At 40.6% G+C, this 23,565-nt stretch overlaps 1 protein-coding gene across 4 annotated transcripts in view; it reads left to right on the top strand.

The window, feature by feature from the left end:
• rbm20 (RNA binding motif protein 20) overlaps nucleotides 1–23,442 on the top strand; it is a 41,412-nt gene extending 17,970 nt beyond the window's left edge. For 2 of the 4 annotated variants that reach the window (XM_084005571.1, XM_084005569.1), the window contains exons 2-14: nucleotides 7,667–8,696; nucleotides 9,121–9,185; nucleotides 9,509–9,618; nucleotides 10,381–10,481; nucleotides 15,760–15,906; nucleotides 16,452–16,583; nucleotides 16,662–16,738; nucleotides 17,630–18,329; nucleotides 18,422–18,508; nucleotides 18,846–19,389; nucleotides 19,697–19,762; nucleotides 21,222–21,343; nucleotides 22,408–23,442. In XM_084005571.1, coding sequence (XP_083861697.1) covers nucleotides 7,896–8,696; nucleotides 9,121–9,185; nucleotides 9,509–9,618; nucleotides 10,381–10,481; nucleotides 15,760–15,906; nucleotides 16,452–16,583; nucleotides 16,662–16,738; nucleotides 17,630–18,329; nucleotides 18,422–18,508; nucleotides 18,846–19,389; nucleotides 19,697–19,762; nucleotides 21,222–21,343; nucleotides 22,408–22,482 — 3,027 coding nt within the window. In that variant the 5' untranslated portion in view covers nucleotides 7,667–7,895 and the 3' untranslated portion in view covers nucleotides 22,483–23,442. Of the gene's footprint in view, nucleotides 1–3,581; nucleotides 3,782–7,666; nucleotides 8,697–9,120; nucleotides 9,186–9,508; nucleotides 9,619–10,380; nucleotides 10,482–15,759; nucleotides 15,907–16,451; nucleotides 16,584–16,661; nucleotides 16,739–17,629; nucleotides 18,330–18,421; nucleotides 18,509–18,845; nucleotides 19,390–19,696; nucleotides 19,763–21,221; nucleotides 21,344–22,407 lie in introns of those variants that run through there. The other 2 variants (XM_084005568.1, XM_084005570.1) reach the window with 2 other exon arrangements.
• The last annotated feature ends 123 nt before the right edge of the window (nucleotides 23,443–23,565 follow it).

Below are 23,565 nucleotides of genomic sequence, written 5' to 3'. Positions count from 1 at the left end.
GGGACATATTTTTTGGGAATGCTTTTAAAGCTACACAGTTGGGCGGCAGCTGTCAAGTCAGAATGTTCCTCTTGACCTGTATGTTTCCCCCTGACCCCAATATCCCCTGTTACGATGCCCTAATGGTTGAAACAAGATCACCTGCTGCTACCATGTGTATGTGGGAGAGAAGTGGAGGAAAGTGTTTCTCCAGCGTTAGCCTCAACACGATTTAATATCATATCTCTGGGTCTAATGTGTGTTTGTGTGCGACTAAGTCAGTGACTTATTATCAGACCTGTCGTTTTATTTGACAGTCAGGCCAAGGCCGTATGCACGTGATTGTTACCTCACAAACTTTAATTTACCTTTTAATATCACTTCATAAACCCCTGTGACTGATCCCGGGCATAAATCTTACTGTTTTACAAGCATCATCAGAGTGTCATGGTATGAATCAAAGAGATGCCTTCTCTTATGGTGCTCATGAGGGGCCAGACCCTATGTCTCTTTGGCCCAGATACCTCATCCATCGCTAGGGTGCCGTAAATCAGGAGCCACCCCCGTTTGCAACCGTGCCAAATGCGGAGAGAGGCAAGCTGACCCTGCTTCCTCACCCGTACCTCGCCCCATGAAACTATCTCTCATGGCATGATGGCGGCTATGTGTTGACGATGCAAGCCGTGGCTACGTGTCTGATTTGTTGAAAAGTTAAATTAAGGCTCTGGAATGTCAGTAACCATATTGGGAAGAGTAAGGGTTTCATGGCCTCCTCTTGATTTGTGCCTCGAGTCGCATATTCTGAAGTTCATGTGTAATTGTATGCATATCTCTCTCACACTCTCCTTTGAATTAGGTGTCAGCATTGAGCCCTCTGTCTATTTAAATGTCAGCCAACTATGTATAAGGAATTGGCAAAATATATCTTAAGCACAAAGTTAAATTACATTACACATGTGTCACAATATGTAAATCACAGCCTGCAAATGTAAGCATCGTGACTCCCATTCTGGAGTCTGGATCGAACTGAAATAAGTACACGGCCCTCTATGGCAGGCCGTCAGACCTCCTGGGACCAGTTATGGCAACATGTGGCGCCACCTAGTGCGTCGTGGAAAAAGTGTTTTGTAAGACACTTTTAGTGTGTGTGTGTGTGTGTGTGTGTGTGTGTGTGCTTCCACCTGCCTTTGCTTGATCATAACCTCTGTCCTATCCTACCACACAGTGGCAGGAAACCAACAAGGAAACAGCAGAGTTGCTATGGAACAATTACGAATAGACAAAGAATAAAATAAAAACGCAACAAACTAGTGAAATCAACAAGGAGTTTTTAGGCAGTCAGTGACTAAGATTTTTCCTCTTTCCAATCTCTTTTTCCAGCCACTTCCAAAACTCCTACACCCTCCCACCAGCACCTACTGTACTTGCATTTACAGCGGCATATTGAAGGAGGACAGTTTTATAATGTCGAAACATTTCAGCTCCAAAAGCCAACTAAAAAAAAAAATACGCTAGAATGCATATGGCAAGTCAGCCTTTCTTTTATTATTTATTGCATTTGCAAGTTAGATCTCAGCTCTAGTGAGATACTGATATCAGTTTCAAAATTGGAGGTATGAAAATATAACCTGGCATACACTGTTAATTGTTAATCACATGTTTGAGTTGTTTTTAGCACTGGTTAGACCATGTGTCTTATCTGTAAGACAGCATAAAACCTTGTTGTTGTTGTTATTGTGGATGACGTGACTGTGGCACTTTCTCCATATTTAAAGTAATAAAACTAATAATAATATATTCAAACAATCCCCCTTTTGATTATTGTATGCTATTGGAGGAGGATACAAAGCGGCTTGTTGTTTGAGTGTGATGCTAACAGATGTAGTGACTGTAAATCTGTCAGGGCGGTAACCTCTTGGAGTCGAACGCTTGTGTGGTAAACGGCTCACACAGTTGCTAAATCTGCAGGTGGAGCTCCATAGAAGAAGGCTGGATAGGAAAATAATATATACAGTAGAGGAAGCTGTAGGAATACATATATTTATTTAGCTGTAAGATTTTTACTTTTGTTCATGGGTTACCTGTCTGGCTTACAGGGTCTGCTTGTTGTGCTTTTTTTTATTCATTTATGTATCAGCTGCAAAAGACTGCAATGATGTTGCTTGTGAATGGGCTTACATGCCATAAAATAACAAACTTGAAAAGTGAAAGTTTTTATTTTTTATTTTATTACCATCTTTAGTAAGGCTGATATAACATAAAAGTGAAATCCAAACCGCACCTTTATAAAATGGTATATTAAGAAGGGAAACGGTAATGAATTACAAATATATGCAAACATATTATTTTAATTGTATTATTTTTAATTGAAAATATTTGGCCTCATATCCTTTTATACAGAAAGGAGGAAATAATTTGAATGTACAAATCAAAACAAAAACATATTTGACTGTACTTGATGTTTTTCACACAAAGCAATCACTAAGGGACAAATAGGACACAAAAAAAGTTCAGCAGTATTGTTAGAAATGTGGTTGGACAAAAATGTTTGAATGTAATATCATGCTTTATCTATTTAGTACTTGTATAGCTCCAGCTTGCCTTATGTGGCATGTGATATTGAATAGTCCTCCTGTTGAAAGAAAAACATTCTCATGAACAAACCAATAAGTATCTTTAAAAAAGATTGTTTTTGCATAATTTCTGCTATATGAAACAATCTGTTTTAAAAAAATGTATTTGTAAAAATAACTTCCACAGAGGACTGCTTCTTCTTCTTCTTCTTCTTCTTCTTCTTCTTCTTCTTCTTCTTCTTCTTCTTCTTCTTCTTCTTCTTCTTCTTCTTCTTCTTCTTCTTCTTCTTCTTCTTCTTTAAAATGTGATGTAAATGTACAAGCACATGTAAAGACCTGGTTAGTAAAATAGATGCAAGCACTTAATATTTTGCAAGTCAATACATTTCACATGAATTGTTTCTTATAGTTGTTTAAACCAGTAGAGTGAAGAAGCCGCTTGTAGAATAAAACACATGCAGCTAAAGCCTGATCGTTGTCTGGCTCACTGTGACGGAGATGAGTGTAGACGGTACATTATCTCCGCCGATCACACGGCATACTCGGGATACAAATTAAATATCTGCCAAGAAAGAGTCTAGTTAAAGCAAAATGAGCTTTAATTATATTCCATATTTGTGGGTTCTTTATGGGAAATGCATTTCAAAGAGCACTAAGAGGAGGGCGATTTGATTTAAAATATGACATACGTTGTGTCATGTGCATGTGGTGCATTACATGCATTCTTCTACTACTATTTTTTCTACTAATTTGGACCCGACCGCCGACTCAACGTTGAGCTTTGGGCCAAGCTTTGAAAGCAGCAGTTTGCACAGGATCACTAAGGCCTCCTCTGCACACACTCACACACACACACACACACACACACACACACACACACACACACACACACACACATACACACACACACACACACACACACACACACACACACACACGCTGACCACTTGTGACTTCTCATCACATGCGTCTCCTCTCCCGTCCAGCGGCCTGTAAAGCCCTGATTATGCTTCCGCGTAGTGATAACGCAAGGGAGCACCCCGAGAAGTGACGTCATGCGTACATGTACATGTGCTGGCATTAGTCGTCATGTCAGAGGGTCGAGACATACGTCAGTGTCCGCTGGAGCCAGAGGTCAGGCTTCAGAGCAGCAGTGCCGAGTGTCAGAGGTGTAACTTGGACCTCCGCTGCGTGTCTTGTCAAGGTTGGTGTTTCCGCGATCCCGCCAGGTGGATGTTTCCTGTGTAAGCCTGCCGTGGCGTGTATATATGAGGTGGTAAGTCTCGTCAGCTGTACGGTGTTGGGGGATCCGCATAGAGGCAGGATTTATAGCCGTCTCCGGGGCGGCAGTGTGTTTGGACGTCGTGGAATCGTTTGTCGGATGTTTCATTGGACTCAGTTGATGCCTGTTCTGCTGCTGGACTGGACTTGAATCCTTCCACTAATGTGTTGCTTCCTCAAGCGAGGCTGTGCGGACAGATTCGGCCCATGTGGCGTTTTGTTATGACTACGGAGCTGCCTTTGGTCTTTGTGGAAGTGCGTGTGTGTTTACTTTACGAGGACACTGTGGCTGAGAATTGGATTTATGTTTTTTTTTTTTTAAGCCGTCCTGAAAAATCTACATTTTTGATGGAGGTTTGCTTAAAGTTTCATCATAGCTGTAATTGTGTTTTCTCTGGTCAAACGTGTTAGAATTGTACAAGTGTAATGTGTGTGAGAGGAGAGGTCGACCTTTGCAGTTGGAAGTTGGGCTGCACATGTAAAACATATTAGTAAACGTATCCATCATTATCTACTGATGTTGATGTCAGCTGTGTCTCATTTGCATTTAACTGTGTTTAATCCATGATATCCTTTTTTTTTAAATGTAATGATGTGGCAGCGGGTCATGTCTTTAATAATTGAGCCAGTAAATGTCCACATTTAATTGTTATCTTTATTCTGTTGATTATGGTATGTGTTTGATAGTCTATGGCTTACTTGACCTGTTGTATTTTTCTTTTTAAGCCTCATGAAGTGGAAAGCATTGTGAACTATCAAAGTACAAGTACTTGACACTACATATGACTTACAAATTCTACTACTCCCTACTTTAACTTGGATGTCATTCACTACAATTATACAAAAATGACTGAACACTTTCTTCATGCGATGTGTACTTTTTAATTGCGAAATAACAATTTACAAATTTGTCAAATATCAGTTTTTAAATGAACACATGAAGATGAGCTAATACATAATGTTATGAAATAATAGTTTTCTCTTTTTAATGCAGCAAGACAACAGTACAACACAAGTATAACACAATTCAAAATAATGGGAACTGGAAAACTTAAAAAAAACTAAATCTAAACTCCTTGGTACGACTTAGAGGTTTGTTGAATTTTAACAAAGAGTTTCTAAAACATTTTTTGTGGGCATCTGAAATGTGTTTTGTTCTTTATAACACGGACTTCATTCTTTATATAATTGTCTTTGTTCTGCTACTGAAAGCCTAATGGTAGCTCTGTCCCCCTGCATTACATACATTAGCAAACATTCTGCTGCATTACTCAACAATTGACAAAATAACTTTTGAAAAAAGCAGTTCAAATATATTGTCACTGATCCATGAAGAACATCTGCTAGATGCGGAGACCAAACAATTTCTTCTTTCTTGAGTTTATCAATTTGTCATTTACCTTAAAGAACTGATTTGTTTCTATATAGTTGTGAATATAATAGCATGTAAATAACAAAACAATGTATATGTTCTTTCAAAGAAGCCAATTCAACTGCAGTCGTAGTATGGATATGTCCAGATGACGTGGCTGTGTGGACTTTGCCAACATAAGATCATTAAATTACAGTAACAGTGAGACTAATGATCTTCATAATTTCATTAGCGGGCTTTTATCTCTCTTGCCATCCAGCTTGACACGTATTGTCCCTGTATTCATCACAAGATTGGCCTGAAGTGTCCAGCACACTGTGCCAGTAGCCCAAGAGTCCATATTAGTCTATTAAGGACACCGTGTGTCAGGATGGCACAGGATAACTCTCGTATTTATAGCTCTGAGTCATAAGCTGGAATGGTGTAATATCACTCCATCAGCGTGCTTCCTCACTTAAGAGTGTGTACAATCGGCAGTGAAAATTAAGGCTGTCAATTGTCCAACATTAGTCAATTATCATAATTACACTTGTAACCTCTTAGACTAGGGTATATTAATTTAATAATGGTCTGTTTTATGTTTTTTTATTGTATGCATTGCAAAGACATAAAACCTCAACACTGCAAAAACACCCATGCGATTACTGCACATCATTTTAGCAGTCATGTTTAATATTTTGTGGCTTTGTTCTAGTAATAAATAGTAATAATTTACAAAATAAAATTGTTGTATACAACTTTTCTGAAGAAATTTGCAAAAAAATATCCCCTTATGATTATTTTTTGTATTTTGTCCAGCAAAATTAAAAAAAAATAATGTTATTTGAAATTGAGTGTGTGCCAAGTCTTGAGTGGCAAGTAGCCTGACTCCCAGTCTCGATCACAGCTGACTGATAAATATTGAGCAACTGTGGACACTAAATCCAATTTAAGTTGTCTTTACATCCATGTTGGAATATTTGGTTCCCATTAGGATTTAGAATTGATTCGATATGCTGGTGTTATTTGCCAGCCACATTGTGAAGTTGAGTGAAATAAGTATTGTAATTTAATATTATGTCCTAAGTCAGTTACACCATTTACAACCATCAAAAGTGATTTCAGGACCATATGCCCACAGTGGGGTATTAAAGCTTGGCTTATAGCTCAGTATGGCTTGGAGTATAAGTTATGATTGTTATATGGTGAGTTTATGATGTGGCAATGTTATTGCAAGACCCCATCACAACTATATAAGCTTTAGAAGACAGACTTGGAGGTGACAATCCTTTGCAAGATTCAATTGAATAAATTCCCTTTTAAAAGTGTCTCTTCTTCTTCCTCTGTGATTAAAATGGACAACTACAACCTGTTTTATTATAACCCATTTTCTACGTGTGTGCAGTACAACCTAAATAATCTGTGTAAACAAATATCCATAACTCAGTGCATCAGTGTCTCTGCATGGAAAAGTCAGTGGCTGACAAATCTTTCTCTCTTTGGATTTCACTGCGTCTTATCTGATTGGCTTGTCACCTTTTTAGCAGGGTTGGTGGGAGCGCTTTCTAGATAGGGCAGTGTCAGGTGCTTAACATAGACGTTGTGATGAATAGTTGAGTAGACTATGTTTAGACAGCATGTGAGAGCATTCATCAGAAAAGGGCAGGCCAGTCAAACAGGGTCACAGAACCCGTGATGAGGTTCTAAGTGGTTCTCCTAGCAGTTTGCGTTATAACACATGAATAGGCGCTCAAGCTGCTAACCATTTGATATTTTAACCGTGCTCTAAGAGCTTCTAGAATCGGGTCTTGTTATATCAATTTACAATGTTGTGCGTTTTTTGTTTAAATATATGTTTTATAGCAAGAGCTGCTGTAGGTTTTAATAGATAAGTGAGACAGCCCGAAAGTTGGCAAGAGCAATTAGAGTGAATAGTGTAACTTTTGCTACATCATGCCCTCCACATTCACCTCGGTCCCAGACTAGCACCTAAACCATTGTTCCAGGAAGTGGCCCGTGGATGGCCTTCTCACTGTGGCTCTCTAGTTCACACAAGTGGAAGCCAACGTACTGTAGCTCGTGGGCAGTGTTTGACGGTGACTTAGCAGAGCATGTTATAACATAGGAGATATTCTGGGCACATTGCATCGTACCCAGTGACTTCCTTACAGCCATACAGCAAAAGGAAAATACATTTCCTTCCCATTTTTTTCTGATGTTGCAAGATAAATGAAACAGCTAGTGGAACACGCAATGCTCATTACTGTAATCATTTCCAACTATACTTTACTTTTGTATTAGTATACAATATCTGCAGCAAGCATGATGACTTGCTCCTGCTCAACGTGAAACAGGATGTGATTGACACTTTAGGAGTATGCTTGTGATAATAGACACAAACCTTAGCAGTTAGCTAGCAGTGAGTGGATTTGGCCATTGAGTTTCTTGAGGTATGTGATGTTTATTTTCTTTCCCCCCATAGCGTCGGTGCGGTGCCTGCGGACGGCGCCAATAAGAAGGGCTTCCAGGTAGGGGGAGGCGGTGTGCCGGCGGGGCCTCAGCAGCAGAACCAGCAGCTCCTCCTGACCCCAGCCAGCCTCCAGCTCGCTCAGCTCCAGGCCCAGCTTACCCTCCATCGCCTGAAACTGGCTCAGGGGGGCAATACAGCCGCTGCCGCCACCGTTCTCAATCAGGTTCTTTCCAATGTCGCCATGTCCCAACCCCTGTTCAATCAGCTACGGAATACTATGGTTGGGAACCCTCAGGGTGCCTTCCCCACGGGGGTGCTGGGCTATTCCTCTTCAAATTCAGCCTTGGGGGCCTTGGTTGGTGGAGGATTCAACACAGGAAATGTGAGACTGAACCATGCTGGTGGAGGGGCCACGGTGGGCCAGCAGGGTGCAGATTACGGTAAAACATCAGGGCCAACTTACCCTTCCGATACTGACAGGCGTGTCCAGTACAACTTAGTCGGAGGGGCGTCTGAAGCGCCAGCCACTGCTGGTGATGGACAGTACACAGTGATTAACACTCAGGCAAATAACATGAACAGCGTTGGTTTTCAGAGGGATTTCTACGGGCGTGAAAGGCCTGGACAACAAGCTGGGTTTAGTGTCAATGAGCAGAACATGAATGTTTATAACTCCACTGGGCATAAGGAACAATGGAAAGGCCCCGCTAGCTTGAGTCACACTGGAAAGATGGATATGGTTTCCAGTGCTGCCAATGTGTGGACAGCAGCTGGGCAGCCGTGTCGGTCCAGAACAGAACTGTATAACCCAGAGGAGCCAACCCCTGACCCAAAGTTTAATCCCACTAGTGGGGTTTCCTCTTTTGCTTCAAGTGGCCCGCAGGGGTTTGGGGGCTACCAGCCCCTGCATGGAAGTGAGGAAACCCTGTCTTCAGGTACCAGAACCCTTCAGCCTTACCAAGTCAACGATTACCATGCAGCTACACCGAGTCAACTGCCGCACCAGTGTAGCATCTGTGACAAGAAGGTCTACAACCTCAAGGTAAGTGGACCGATCAATCAAAAAACGTACATGCTTCTATGTAAGTGTATGAGGAGTTGCATGTTTTGTAAACATACACGTGGCGGAGGCTGCAAAACACTTGAAACTTAACAGAATGATTCACCCGCAAGTCTCATTTTTCACAACTTAATTAAAAATAGACTACAGAGGCTTGAACAAGCGGGCAACACGATCCCTCATGTGATGCTTATAGCTGATATACTCTAACTACGTGTTTTGATTTGCGGGGCAGCCACTCGCTAACTAATCCAAGATGTTGTCTCTTTAAATGCTCTAAGCCATGAGCATATACAAGTGGTATGTAAGACCTAGCAGTGTTTCCAAGCTGTCTGAGACTATGTTTGGATGGTTCGTGTGTGTGTGTGTGTACGTGTGTGTGTGTGTGTGTACATGGGCATTTTAGGACTGGGACCAGCATGTGAAGGGAAAACTACACCTGCAGAACCGAACCTTGTACACAAATGAAAGGTGAGTTATTCGCAACTCTAAAATGTACTGGAGTTAAAAGTAAATTAATTCAATCAAAAGCAAAAAGTTCTGTAAAAATGTTTGCTTTCATTATTCACCTTCATCGGGATGTTTGTGTCGGGTTTGTTTGAGCTTCAGCACTATATTGATTACCGGTACTTCCGAGCAATATCTCTCTTGAGGGTTGGAAGCATTTTATTTTGCTTTTCCTTGCTCTGCATACAGCTGTCTTAATGTTTCTATGAATATGAGCTCTGTCACAAGATATGAGTGAGCAAGGCAGGGGAGAGGCAGCTAAAATCAGCCTTCTCCGATTGTTGCAGCTCCGCCGCGGCATCAGCTGGAGCTGTTCACTACGCTGTCGGTAGGTCTTCTGATGGAGTTCTGAACCCCGGAGGGACGAACTCCATGGTATTCTCCGCTGCAAGTCAAGGTAGGATAACCCATGGGCCACCACACGTGTCTCTGTCTGCTAGTCATGTTTATCTGATCGCTGGAACATGTGAAACAGAGTGGTAGATGGAGGTCAGGCAGTATTTTTAGGATTACATGAGGGCATGAGGCATCATATTTTAATAACTTGACAAAGTGTATTTTGATACATTGATGTATGCTGTTAGAATATCCAAAATATGACTGACCACAACACTAAGCCAAACCTTAATAAATCTTACATGTGCACTTGTTGGTGCCAATCCGCCGATGACACATGTGAAGTGCTTTTCTACACAATAGTCAATAGTAACTGTCCACCTTGAATCTATATCCCTTTCGATATTCGCCACGTATTCCCTTTGTATGATTCCTTTAACAAATCTCCTTTGGGCGGGGGGCATGTCTGTAGAATTAAAAGCTTGATTTTACATTTGTATGTATTTTATAGAGGTAGCCAACACTTCCATTTAAGAGCAGTTTTCAACTGTTTATTGTAAAAAATAAACAGTTTTCTGGAGGGAAAAACACACAGGGTATGATAGAGAACCTGGGAGTATATCTACAACACAATATACAATATATGTATCACTGTCCCAGATGTCAGTTCATAGCATCGTCCTATTCCTAATATTCCCACCCAACAATACCCTGTCATATTTATTACAATGAGCGTTAAAGTTAAATAAAAAAAATCTTTATTCCACATTTGGTCGACTGTATGCTGAAAATTTAAAATCTAAATTTAAAATTGTTTTCACAGATGTATCCGCAGGAGCCAATGCATCATACTTGCAAGCTGCAGCTATGAAGACATATCCCACGTCAGATGCAGGATTTGCCTTACACCAGCCAGAGTCAAAGGTCAGACTAATGTATGTTTTTTTTTTTCTCAGGGTTATTACATTTTTCCCTTTACATGTAAATCAAATTTTGCGACAGGGTATAAAGAACGCTAGTGATGAGGACCAGCTGTCATCCTTGAAAGTGAAACCGACTATGATTATATCTTGTTTCATGGAAATTTTCAGAGTGATTAATGATTAATATCTGACTCATATCAATGACTGCTGCAGTAATAGACTAGGGCACTGGCCAGTTTCCGTTGGTGCTCTTTGTTGCGGAGTAAGATGATATGTTACTTCATTTTATCCCTAATTAAATTAAATACTGCATACCTCCTATATACTGTATGTTCTGTATATCTGAAAGGAATGTGTAGCTCACCAGCAGGAAGAAAGCATATAAAGGGCCTAATGAATGGAGCCAGAAGGTGTGAGCTTGCTGAATAGACCCAGATGCTCTCGTTGACAGCTGCTGGGGCCCAACAGCAGACTTTGTCTGGACTTGACAAGTCTTTTTCACTCAACTGGATAGCCTTCGAACTGTGTCATTAACATGAAGGAGTGTTTTTCAGATATCCTTATATTACCAGTTAGTGTTAATTTAATGATATGCTCCAACTACGTCACACGCACATGTACATTATCTGCAGAGTGAGCTGTGAGTGTTGATTTGCTCTACATACCCATGTAACAAAGCCATCATGCATGTGGATGCTGATGCAGGATATGAACAGACTGCTGAAGGGCTGCTGCGGTGACGCTTGCATGGCATGCTGGGTAAAAACAAAGAGATGTAAATGAGCATTAGTCCATAATATGTTATTTATATTCTATAGGCAGAGTTTATTTACGCTATTCATTTCATTTATTTATTTATTTGCTAGGCTACACAGTCTCTAAACATACTCAAATCAAAAAGTCTTTAATAACAGTGGAGCAAATATACATTACAGGAATGTGTTGGGTTACTAATAGAGAAGAAACGGTCAATGTTAGTCACATCACTTTGTCTTTGGCTGCAATTAAATAAGAGAATTCCCAAGAGCGCTTCTGTCACTACTCGCTGCCCGCAGTAGGTTTTCCTGTCCAAAAGTGTTGGCTATTGACTGGGGTTGAGAAACTGCAGCTGTCGATAAGCGTCCATCACGAAGGCAGGTCTCTTGCAAAGCACAGTGCAGCAGATGATGAGCGAGGTGAAAATTAGCTCGGGCAAACCTGTGGAAAGCCGTCTCTGGTCAGCTTTCAACAGTCTGCACACACACATACCTGCACACATTTACATACTGTACACACTGTACATTATGTATCTTAGCTACAGTTCTTCTATATATATATATACATATATATATATATATATATATATATATACACACACACGCACAATACAGAGGACAATTTGGACCTTCTAAAAAAATGTAGTTTGGCCGACAGGGGCCTCTATTCTGGGGCCGTGTTTGTTAAATCTCTTCCACTGTAAAACCACTTCTTCCGTTCCGACACACATGCGTGCTGTTTCTTGTATCAGCCATTTGTTCTCTTCTTCATTGCCAGGGGGACCAATTTAACAGGAGCCTGAACCCAGTGATGTGAAAGTCATATGTTTCATTGGCTGGTTATTGACAAAGAGTTTTATTGTATCACTGGGAAAATATTTATAGGCTGTGCTACATGAGCTAATAGTAGTCGCCATAAACGTACACCTGTCGACGGAGAACAGGTGGAGTTTTACTTATTTTAAAGCCCTGCAACGAACAGAGAGCGCTCATACTCATAATCTCATGCAACGACAATTTGTGAACTTATTTTCAATATATTCATTTTTACTTGCGTATGTTTGTAAATGAAAATGAAAAAGTAAACGTGCATTTTGTGATCAAAACACAAAAGGATTACTACAACCTGTACAGTGAAGCTCACACACGTGCGTTAGCATGCAAGCATACCTAACGCACATAGACAGCAGTCCTTAGTTTGGACTGTAGTTTCCAGCAGCCCAGGTTGAAGTTACACAGTAGCTTCATGTGATAAGAGAACTCAAACAGAATTAAACCCAGGATTACAACTAACTGCTGTCAGGAGCACGGACCTTAAAACCCCCAGGTCACACTCCAAAGGCAGCGGTGTAACATTTCAGCCTGGTGAGTGACTGGTAAAGCGATCTGAGGGATCGGCGTGTGGGTGCCCTGCGTAGGAACGTGGGGAGAAACTGTGAAACCAAACTGACTATCCCCAACATGGATCCCACTTTGTACAAACAAACAGACATGTCCTGAGGTGAGATTCCAGCTGATGTCAGTCAACACGCTGCCTGTGAAAACAGGAAAAGCAAAGTGTGAAATGGTTGTTATCCTTTTGGCCCTCGTTCTGTAGGTCATAGAGAGAACATATGGCCTACACACATAGGAAAAGCCATCACCTCCTTTGTAGTGTAGTGTAAGTTACAACTCGTCTGATCAGTAGATGGAAAAGTACCACACAAGAAAGAGAACCTAATAAAGAAACATTACGGTAATCACAAAAGCTATATTCCAATGATAGTTAATTGGTAGTTAAATTAAAGTAGCTGACCAAGCAAATTGCACACAGAAAAAAAATATACATTAGTCTGACCTTTGACGTGGGATAAGTCTGAATAGCTGCAGTTGGTTCCTGCAGATACATCTGTGAAAACAATTTGAAATTTAGATTTGAAATTCTCAGCATACAGTTGACCAAATGCGGAATAAAGATTTTTTTATTTAACTTTAACCCTCATTGTTATAAATATGACAAACAAAGGTTACCGTTCAAATCATTATTTCCCCCTGCTTTTTATTTGTTTATTTCTGGTATCCTTATGGAATTCTAAAACACTGGGTGGGAATAATAGGAGTCAGAATAGGACGATGCTATGAACTGAGACTGCAAAATATAATTTATTTATTTCTGTAACTGTTCATTTTTGTTGTTGTTTTGCTGTAGTGAATGTGAGTGCATACACTACAAATTTCAGGTTTTTTTTACCCCAAGGGTTTTATAAAGAAACCATATATTGAAAGCCCCATTATAGACCATTTAACAAAGCCTCAGTAGTGTGTGTGTGTGTGTGTGTGTGTGTGTGTGTATCCTCCGTGTGAGTAAGCAACAACGTGGCTCTGAGCCTCTAGTTTTGCGGTTAACAGCAACAGCTACTGTTCAAAGCCTGAGCCAACCTTGACTCTGATATCAATGTTGCTGTCAAACCGTCTGAGCTTCCAGACACAGACAACATTTTACAAGTCAAACTTTAGTGAGTGCAGTGAGCAGGACTCCTGTTCTCTTGCATATTCCAAGGACATAAACAGCCTATTCCTGGATCTGTTTATTGGGCCCAACCTGCGCTGACCTTTGTGTGTTCTGATGGCACGGAGCTGCTGATAGAATTAGCGCTCCATCATCTGAAGCTGTTTATGTCCGCCTGCTGGCCAGAAACCATTAAGTTGTGGCATAGAAATGCAGTGATCTGGCTCACGCAGATCATTTGTTTGTATTTGCCCCATGTATGTTTTGAATACTGACACACTTGCTTCTGATTATGTTCAACATGCACAGTAAAGACATTGTAAAAGTGTGCTGCTCCCCTTCATACATTCCACACGTCATGGCTGTTGGACCCGGTGCGAAGTGTATGTTAGTGTTGGGTTTTCCCTGAACAAATTCCCTGGCTGCCAGTCTGAGGTGGAATTAGGACCCCAGTCTGTCCCACACATGGAGCTGCCTGTCAGGTCTATCAGCCAGACAAGCAAGAAGAGGAGGAGGGGCCACCGGAAAACTTGCAGTTGCAGCACAATGATATAAATACGGTATATAAAAAAAATACGACCCCGAAACACAACCCCTAGATGTGATGCTCTGAATTTACAAAGCAATGATGTTAGGGCAACATGAGGTGCCAAACGGTATGTCCACCAGGCTAGTTTGACGTTGAATAGAGATGACAGATTAAATCAGTCAGTGGTAGCGGCACTTTGCATTTTTAAAGTCAACATGGAATAAGCAAGTTTTTCAGGGGACCTAATGGAAAATGTGAATCTGCCACTAAAAGGGTGCACATGATGTACGATGGAGTCGTCTTCACATTCCTCCACTTTTGATCACAGAGGTCGAGATTGAACCGACCGAAGTTGAAGTCGATCTGATTAAATCTGTAGAAAGAGAAAGTACAGCATGTGCAAAGGACTCTAAATGTCCTAAAACGCCACATCCTGATGGATTTTGGGTACGTCTTTGTTGTACGTCTCCACGTCTTACACCTGAATACCGAATTTTATACATGTGGGCGAAACCTCAGTAAACGTAAATCAATTTTAGCAACTGTGTAGGAGGTGCTATCGAGCCATGTTTGACCCCCCCAAGCACGAGACCCCTTAAAATATAGAAAGTGTGCCAAGATGCACACTTTTTTGTGAATGTTAAGCCCCTTAAAAAGGCGATTTATTTGAGAAAAAAAATTGTAATTACTTCAGTTTCAATAGAGTCCTCACCAATCGCTGATCAGTGCTCGGGCACTTAATTAAGCAATAGATTGTCCGAAATTTTGATAATACAATATCTGAAACTAAAACAGATATTGGTTTCACTATCTCTGTACTATCTCTATGCAGCCCACTGTGCATCTCCATACTGCTCATTGTCTCTCCTTAAAGTTAATAAAAGCAATGCAAGTCACTATAGTTGGCGGCCCAGAGGGGTTTGTGTTAAATGTGTGAAATGTCTGGGGCCAGTCAGCTGACAAGTCTCTAAATCCAAACAAGTAAACTTTCATTATCACTGCGGCGCTACTGCCAAGGAACTATTCATAGATGGAATGAGGTGGGTCGTATCAAGGAGGGAAACCGACACGGCATCCTGTATGATAGTGTTACATGATGTTAGGCAGACTAGTTTCCTGCAGTGTGACTGACTCTGTGCTATACAGACTCTACAAAGATCACATAGACATCTTTGGATAAAATTTTTGTTGCTGTCATGCCCCAATGAGAAGACCAACCAAGGCCTAGCTTCACACAATTACTGAGGTTACAGGTAGTTCCAGTTTATATCTGGTACATCTACCCATGTAGAAATAGAAGAGGTGACGCTGTCTCTGGAGCAGTTAGCTTACGCATTGCAACTAGATTTGGATTCAGTGTACGCAGGATCTCAGACATCCTGAATACAACCAGATGACTAGCCCAGTATGCTTAGATTTTGATACATTTATTATTTTCAAATGTTCAATATATATTTTTTTCTTTGTGACATTTATTCATGGTCGTCATAAATTTGCTTATTTGCAGCCATTTCTAGCCAGAAAGGCCACAGCAGGGAGAGTCGTTCACATCTGCAACCTCCCTGAAGGCAGCTGCACAGAGAATGATGTCATCAACCTGGGACTTCCCTTTGGAAAAGTCACCAACTACATCCTCATGCGCTCTACCCACCAGGTACGAGACTATTGCTATTTATTGATTATTTGATATTCATATAAATCAATAACTATTGCACATATTTCTGTCCTGACGAGTTCCAAAACATGTATTGATGTTGATTGAATTGTTATGCTTGTAAAAAAATGCAAATCATCAAATTATCTATGTGCATTTAATGTATTTTTTTTTAAATATATTTTTTCTGCAGCTGTTATGTGATATCATATATTTTGTCATAACATACTAGATGTTTAGCTTCCAGTACGTGACAACTCATTCAGGAGTCAGTTATCAGCACTCAACAACATATAGTACATATAATATCACACCTATGAAAGCATTCATGCTAAAATGACGGTGTTGGGTTAGGGACTAAAGCGACGGTTCTCGTGTTTTATTACGGCAATGAAATGTGAACGCTTGTGCTGATGATTTTCAAAGATTAGCCTGAATCCATTCTGACATTTGAGATGTGCGGCATGTGCGTACAGACTCAAGAGAAACTATATAACTGTCAGAAGGGGATTATTGTTTATAGCAATTTCCTGTTCTCCCATCAGGCATTTGTGGAGATGGCATATGTTGAGGCAGCTCAAGCCATGGTTCAATACTACCAACTCACTCCAGCTATGCTCAGCAATCAGAAACTTCTCATACGGATGTCTAAGAGGTACAAGGAGCTGCAACTCAAGGTAAGACTGAAGAACAAAGTAAACAGCAGGTTATAGACTCACTTAACCAGGTATAACGTGGATTTCTTTTCTGTATAGAAACCAGGTAAAGATCTTCAGTCGATTATCCACGATATCACCTCTCAGCGGGAACGGGATGAGATTCAAGATCAACAGTAAGGCAGCTTTTCGTTCTAATTTCAGCCTCAAATGCTTTTTTTGTGGTGCTTTTTTCCTCCCTTTATCCAAGAGCACGTTCAGATTTTGTAATGCTTTCCCTAAAAATCCTGCCCTTGCACTCAAATAGCTTGCGCTTGGACACATTGTTGCTTGCATAGATTTCCAGAGCTCCAGCTATCCTCTCACTGTTGAAACCCGTCGACCCATAGAATGCAGGTGTAGGTTTAACCAACAGGTGTGTTCGCTTTACTAGAATTTCCCTGACAGTGGTCACTCTTCAACCGGATTCATCCACTTTCAGCCACCTAGGCTTCATTAGATGTGCTTCCCTTCCTTTATTTACAACCTTTGGAATAAATGGGCAGTTAATATACATACCAGTACAACTCCTGTACTTCTTCTTTTACTATAATAGCAACGCCTCCTGTTGCATATACTAGTGAGAACTGGTTTATGCTGTTTGTGTTTTTATGGCAGCTTGCTACCACAAAAATACCACTGAACATTATATACCAACCTACCCAGACCTTCACTCATTGAGATACCGTTAACTGTGCATCAAGCTAACATTAGCAGAGTATTTTCAGTTTCAGCTTAGAAGAACTACAAGACTAAAGTTTAGCTTAATGTGGACGAACCATCTCAAATTAAAACACCACGCTCTTGTATAACGAAAGGAAACACGCTTGAGAGATTTTTATGAAGCTAAGTAGCTAGCCTGTAGCTTTGAGTCATTGAGGAAAGCAAAATTGACACTCTCTGAGGTGAAATTGACACAGTTGATTACTTAAGTTGAGTCAGTGTGGTATTTCTGATCTCCACACTTACAAAGTGGAGTGCAGCTTTAGAGGATTTCTCCATGTAATCTATCCATCATCTCCCTCCAGCTACATGCCAGAGAGAGCACGCTCCCGCAGCCCTATCAGCCGCTCTCTGAGTCCTCATTCCCACAGCCCCAGTTTCACGTCATGCAGCTCGGCCCACAGCCCCCAAGGGACATCATGCAGAGGCGCGGAAAGAGGTAGCAATGGCCTGGGCCCCCGCCGGGGCTCTTGGGATTGGTCATCGCACTTAAGAAGGGGTGAGGACGAAAGGGAGAGGGATGATCCATGGAGGAACGGGGGCAGCGTGGACGACGATCGGCCCAACGGACGGGCAGCCGACCGTCGGAAGGCTTACCAGAAACCCTTGGATCATATCAGCTTGAGATCTGCAGATGAGCGAGGAGGTGGAGGTGAAGGGTTGAGGGGCAACAGAGACTGGCACCCACGAGGCAGCCCTCAAGGCATGTCCTTCGGCTCTTACAGGAATATGGAGGACGGCTTCTACATGAAGGATCAAATGTACAAGTCAGACAAGCTGGCCAGACCTTCATATCAAAGGCATGATACTAAACCAAAGAGAAGGGATGGCGGGGACTTTCACAGTAGATCGAGGCATTCAGAGTTTGAGATAACTGAGGAGCCCTTTCGCAGAACACTAGAAGACAAGAGGCCGAGTTCACCGGGCAGGGACAGGAGCAAAAGGACAAGCAGAAGACACGTCACTGAGGAAAGACATGAGAAAGAAGATGCTAGTGAAAATACTGTGAGTAGCTTTTGTCAACATTTATTATTTGTTGTTGTATGCCTGCTTTTTATGGCATGTCCTTGTCGTTGCTAAGTCATTTCTCTTTCCAGGATCGCAGGTCAAAAGAAAAATCTGTTTCACCTCAGAACAGCAAAATGCCAAAAGAGTCGACTGAATGTAGTAAAGAAAGAGACACTGTAAGTAAGGATTGTGGTCCTTATAACACTACTAACTCAATCGCATTACATTCCACATTATGGGAAAGGCTTCTCCCCCAACACATGTAGGTCTATAACTCATTTTCATTCTGAATTGGAGCCAATAAACACATCTGTTTTTTCTTAAATTATTTTTTACTTTCTTAAGATACGTCGGCAATAAACAACATTTGGTAGAATCATGTTTTGAGTGGAGTATGCCTTTTTAATTTAAAATTGCTGTCTGTGAATAAAGATATACTGTGATATAATGTAAGATTATATTGCCCAGTCCAGCTACCACCACTAAAGCTCTTTTCCTGATCCATTTTCTAAGGTGAAGGAGGGGGAAAGCGGAGCTGAGACTGATGAAGAGTGTTGGTATCCTAAGAACATGGAGGAACTGGTCACTGTCGATGAAGTTGGAGGAGAAGACGATTCCATAATTGAGCCAGACCTTCCCGAGCTGGAAGAGTATGCATCCTGCCCCAAAGAGTCTGCAAAGGAAGAAGCAGCGGAGGACCATATATTACCACCTACCTCCTCCTCCTCTTTGGAGGTGCCGGAGACATCTGACAAGAAGTCTAACCAGGAAAAGTCCAATGAGGAAGTTGTAACCGCAATCACTCCTGAAAACCAGACGCTCAATCCAGTGGTTCCTGAGCTACCAACCACTAATCTAAGTAACTTCCCCACTGAGGAGTTCAAGGCTGCACTGGAGGATACCTGTTTAGAGGATAAAGTAACCAAACGTGAGCGTTCAGAGATGCAAGTGGAAAATCATATTTGCGTATCAGAAGACAGCAAAGCCCTGGAAGAGGGACAGGTCTTGGAAACGATCAATAATGGCAGTCAACACAAGGATGGTGTTCTTAAAAAAGGTACTTTTCAGAAGAGTCAAATGTTTGCTGCAGAACCAAGTGAGATCGAGCATTCAGTTACATGAAGAATCCTGAAGGTTTAGGTTTAGATGTTTTCAAGTCTATCTCAATGGGATAGATTGGTCAATTAATCAATTAGTCTATTGTCCAAAATATATTATCAAATAAAGATAAACTAATGATCATTTATGCAGTTTTGTTTCATACAAAAAGGCATTCTGAAGTATTACAAAATGATCAAAATGTATATTGTTGAGTAAAAGTTTTGTGCATCCTGCCTTTCTTATAATTAACATGCATTTTACAGAGATTGAGGCCCCCTCGCCAACTCGCGAACAAAACAAAGCAGTCAGTGAACACAGCATCCCTTTGGGTAAGCATAAAAAGTTTTTTATCACTCTGATCCTAACCTGAACATTTCAAAATACGATGAAAATGAGAGTTATAGGCACTATATTTGATATTCTGTAAGCAAATATCAGGTTAATATTCAGCGGTAGAAATAATGATACAAACTCAGATTTCTTGGGCTGAATAAAAGTCCAAGAGTCCTTGAACTGGTTTATATTTAACCGTTGTCACTGGGACAAGTTCATTGAGCCTGTGGTTTTAGTCCTAAAGATAAAGTGTTATCATGTACACCATTAGTAACTGCACTGACAACCCGTTGCATTAACACTCTAATTGGCTGGAATTGCTTGGCCACTGACCTATTTCCATGAGCAGGTTGTGAAATGCACCCCTGAGAGATGGGTATTTATATTATCATTAGGGCTAGAATGACACGGCCAAGCACATGGCCGGTGTTGGGTCTGCTGCATGGAGACTTACATAAGCTCTGCTGCAGCGTAACAACAATAGACCTCAGTACAGACACATGAGCCCAGCTATTTCTGTTGTATGATGACTCGAGCATGTGTGTGTGTGTGTGTGTGTGTGTGTCCAGAGCAAACTGTGTCCAATGACAGCATGGCTGTGACAAATTTAACACTGATGAGTCATCTGGATGTTTTTTTTTTTTTTTTATTGTCACAGGCAGATACGTGCTGTTGAATCGTTCTTCACACTCACCTGAACAGTGTTTCAAAAGCAATAACATGCATATTAATATATGTATGTTTTTTGGAAAAGGGGTATTCATCTCATCAGCATATAACAGGCAGTTGCCTCGGCTCGGATTTGTGACACAACTATGTCATGACAGGTGTATTACCCAAGGCAGCGAAGTGACGTGTGAAGTTGTTTGTTTGGAAACTTTTCATGTGCATTTTACTAACATCCAATCTCATGGTTTCAGTCTTTTGAAACTTTTTGTGTGAGATTTAATATAAAATACATTAAAAGTACATTTATGAGTTTTCATTTTGGTTCATCTTTTTTCGGTAAAATATATATATTTTTTTTTCATTCAAATATCTTGAATTATTGTGGTTGGAGTGTAGAAGGAAGTGGTGTAGTGAGGATTCGACCCAGAGAGGTTAGAACTTCATCAGACGGTGATTTAGTTTCCCTCTGTCAATTTGACTGAATAAGAATGCCAAAAAAGATGCACAGCAAATATAAAAAGCAGGATCATTTTACTTACACCGCTCACCCAAAGATTTAAATGAGGCGCTGGAGCTATGCACAGGCAGTCTAGAAGCAAAACCTCACCCTCAAATCTATCCAAATATTTGATGCAGTTGATAAAAAAATAAAAAAAAAAGTTTAATTTTGATCTTGAACAAAGTGCAGCAACTGTATTGCAGTATTGCCTCCAGGGCTGTCACTGTTATCTGTCAGGTGCTGATGTCTGGGATTGAATTTGAATTGTTGCGTTCGCTGTCTGACAGGCGTGGAGTTCATTGTGCCGAGGACCGGCTTCTACTGTGAACTCTGCGGGCTTTTCTACAACAGCGAGGAGACGGCAAAGACCACTCACTGCCGCAGCACCGTACACTACAGGAACCTGCAGGTACGGTGACACACTGGTCCTACAGACGAATTAAATGACCATCTGCTATTATAATTCCACATTTTATTTAGTGAATTACATGAACATGCTTAATGGGTTTGTGCAGACATGTTGTTTATGAACACAACATTTGCTGTCACACCTTTAATACTTAAGAATATGGTATAAAACATTTGAATCCGTATGCCTGCGTGCTCAGCACCGAGGGAACTGCTGGTGTGGTCCACAGTCAGTGTGGCCTGGTAGCAAAATTCACAAGATCAACACACCTGTTGCTGGCTTGGAGAGTTATCCCTCCGCACACATTTAGCACATGCGTGTTGTATTAGGTTTCTCTTGCCTTTCTTCTGATGTTGATCTCATTTTAGAGAGAAATATTTGAATTAAACAATTTGCGGTTTGCACTATGTGTTGGCCAAAAACAAAAGAAATGTAAAGACTGTTAATATACTCGACAGATTAATGAGAAAGTGAACGGATGCTGTGAGATGGGCACACAAGCGCAAACATAAAAGAATGTACACATTGCATTTTAAATTGCAACTGTATTAGGTTTCTGATTATTGGCCACTCAGCACTGAGCCATCTTGCATTTCTCTTGTCCGCGGCATCACAGCTGAGGCGAACGTTTGATGGATTACACACCAAGAGGAACATTTTATTTTTAACAGTTGTGCTGTCTGTCAAAGCACTCTGTGTTTGTGTTCTGGTGTTCGATTATTTAATCAGATTTTTGTCCGATTTTTTTGTTTGATCGTAGATTTCTGTAGGTTTTTGTTTTTACTCACTCAACTCCATAGTTCTGCTTCAGCAACATATTATTACATATTAATTTACAGATATTTGTAAAACATTATTGACATTGTTATCATCAGTTCAGTCCAACACAGCATCAGCTACAGCTTTTCACACAAGTCTTTAACTGCTGTACCAAAAAAAGAAGAAGAAGATGCCTCTGATTTAGCAAAGCTCCCGTTCTCAGATATTTGAAACCGGCAAAATGGATGTGGCTTAACTTACAGCAAATCATTTATTGTTTTTTCTTTTCTCCTGCTCATCCACAGAAATATCTGTCCCAGCTGGCAGAGGAGAGTTTGTCAGGCGTACGGGTACTCGCTGCATCCTCAGCTGCACAGTGACGTCAGCTTGACCTCTCACCTCTCGTACGGCGGACAGCAGAGGAAAGATTCAGTATGGGAGCTGTTGGTGCAAGGAACTACATAGATAATGTGACACTTGGAAGTTAGAGTATGTGGACAATTGCACTGGTTTTGATGTTTTGGGAGAAGGGATATCTTGAATAGTGCTGACAATCCCAGCCATAGATTTCTCAGTTTTGTACATACCCGAGGCTACAATATTTGATTGCATTTTGTTGTGGTTTATCGATTTCTTACATCTTACTATCTTACAGTTTATTTCAGTGGATGTGCGTGTGATAAAGTGCATTTGTCATTTTTTTTGGAATGGAAATACACTTGCAATGATGTCTAATGACTGAGAAGACACATTTTTACAGTATGGGCTCATATTAGTCCATTTTCTCCAGTTTAAATCAATTTTTAGCAATAAAGATACACTAACAGCTGCAAAATGACTTGAAATGATATGTGCCAAGGAACGTTTTTCCTCAGTTAAAAACAACTGATTCTCAGGTTTGTTCTATTTGTTTAATATAATGCAATGTATAGTTTAGGAGACATTACATTTATATTTATATGTGGTGCTTTAAAGGCTCTTGCTGTTTTTCATCGATATATGTCTGCCAGGTAAAAATGTAAACCATTTGGATTGAAAGTGATGCAACTATGAAAAAATCTATTTATTTTTCCTTGCTGTTTTATCTCGGATTGAATTCACAAGACGATCCCAGTCATATTTGCCAATATAATGCCTTAAATATTGAAGACCTCAAACTGGACCATGTGTTTAATTTATCAGAGTTAAACATGCAATGTTTCATGTTGCAGTGATTTGATCAGAGTGATTATCAAGTCACTCTGTTTTGTATACTGTGAATACTGATCCTGTGACATAAACGGTGGTGTTTGTTTTCTTTGAAGAGCTTTTCATATGATTTTTTGATGCAAAAAAAAAAGAAAAAACACAAATAAAAACACTTTGAACTTCTAGTATTTTATTCTCATCAGTCATGACCCAGACCCAGGTTACGGTACACCATCCATTATGTAGAGATTTGAGTAGGAAGGTTGTAAAAGAGC

This window comes from Eutrigla gurnardus, assembly GCF_963514095.1.
Source record: "Eutrigla gurnardus genome assembly, chromosome: 3".
Classification (NCBI taxonomy): Eukaryota; Metazoa; Chordata; class Actinopteri; order Perciformes; family Triglidae; genus Eutrigla; species Eutrigla gurnardus.
The sequence above is the reverse complement of the archived record's forward strand: the minus strand, read 5'-3'. Positions and strand labels throughout refer to the sequence as shown.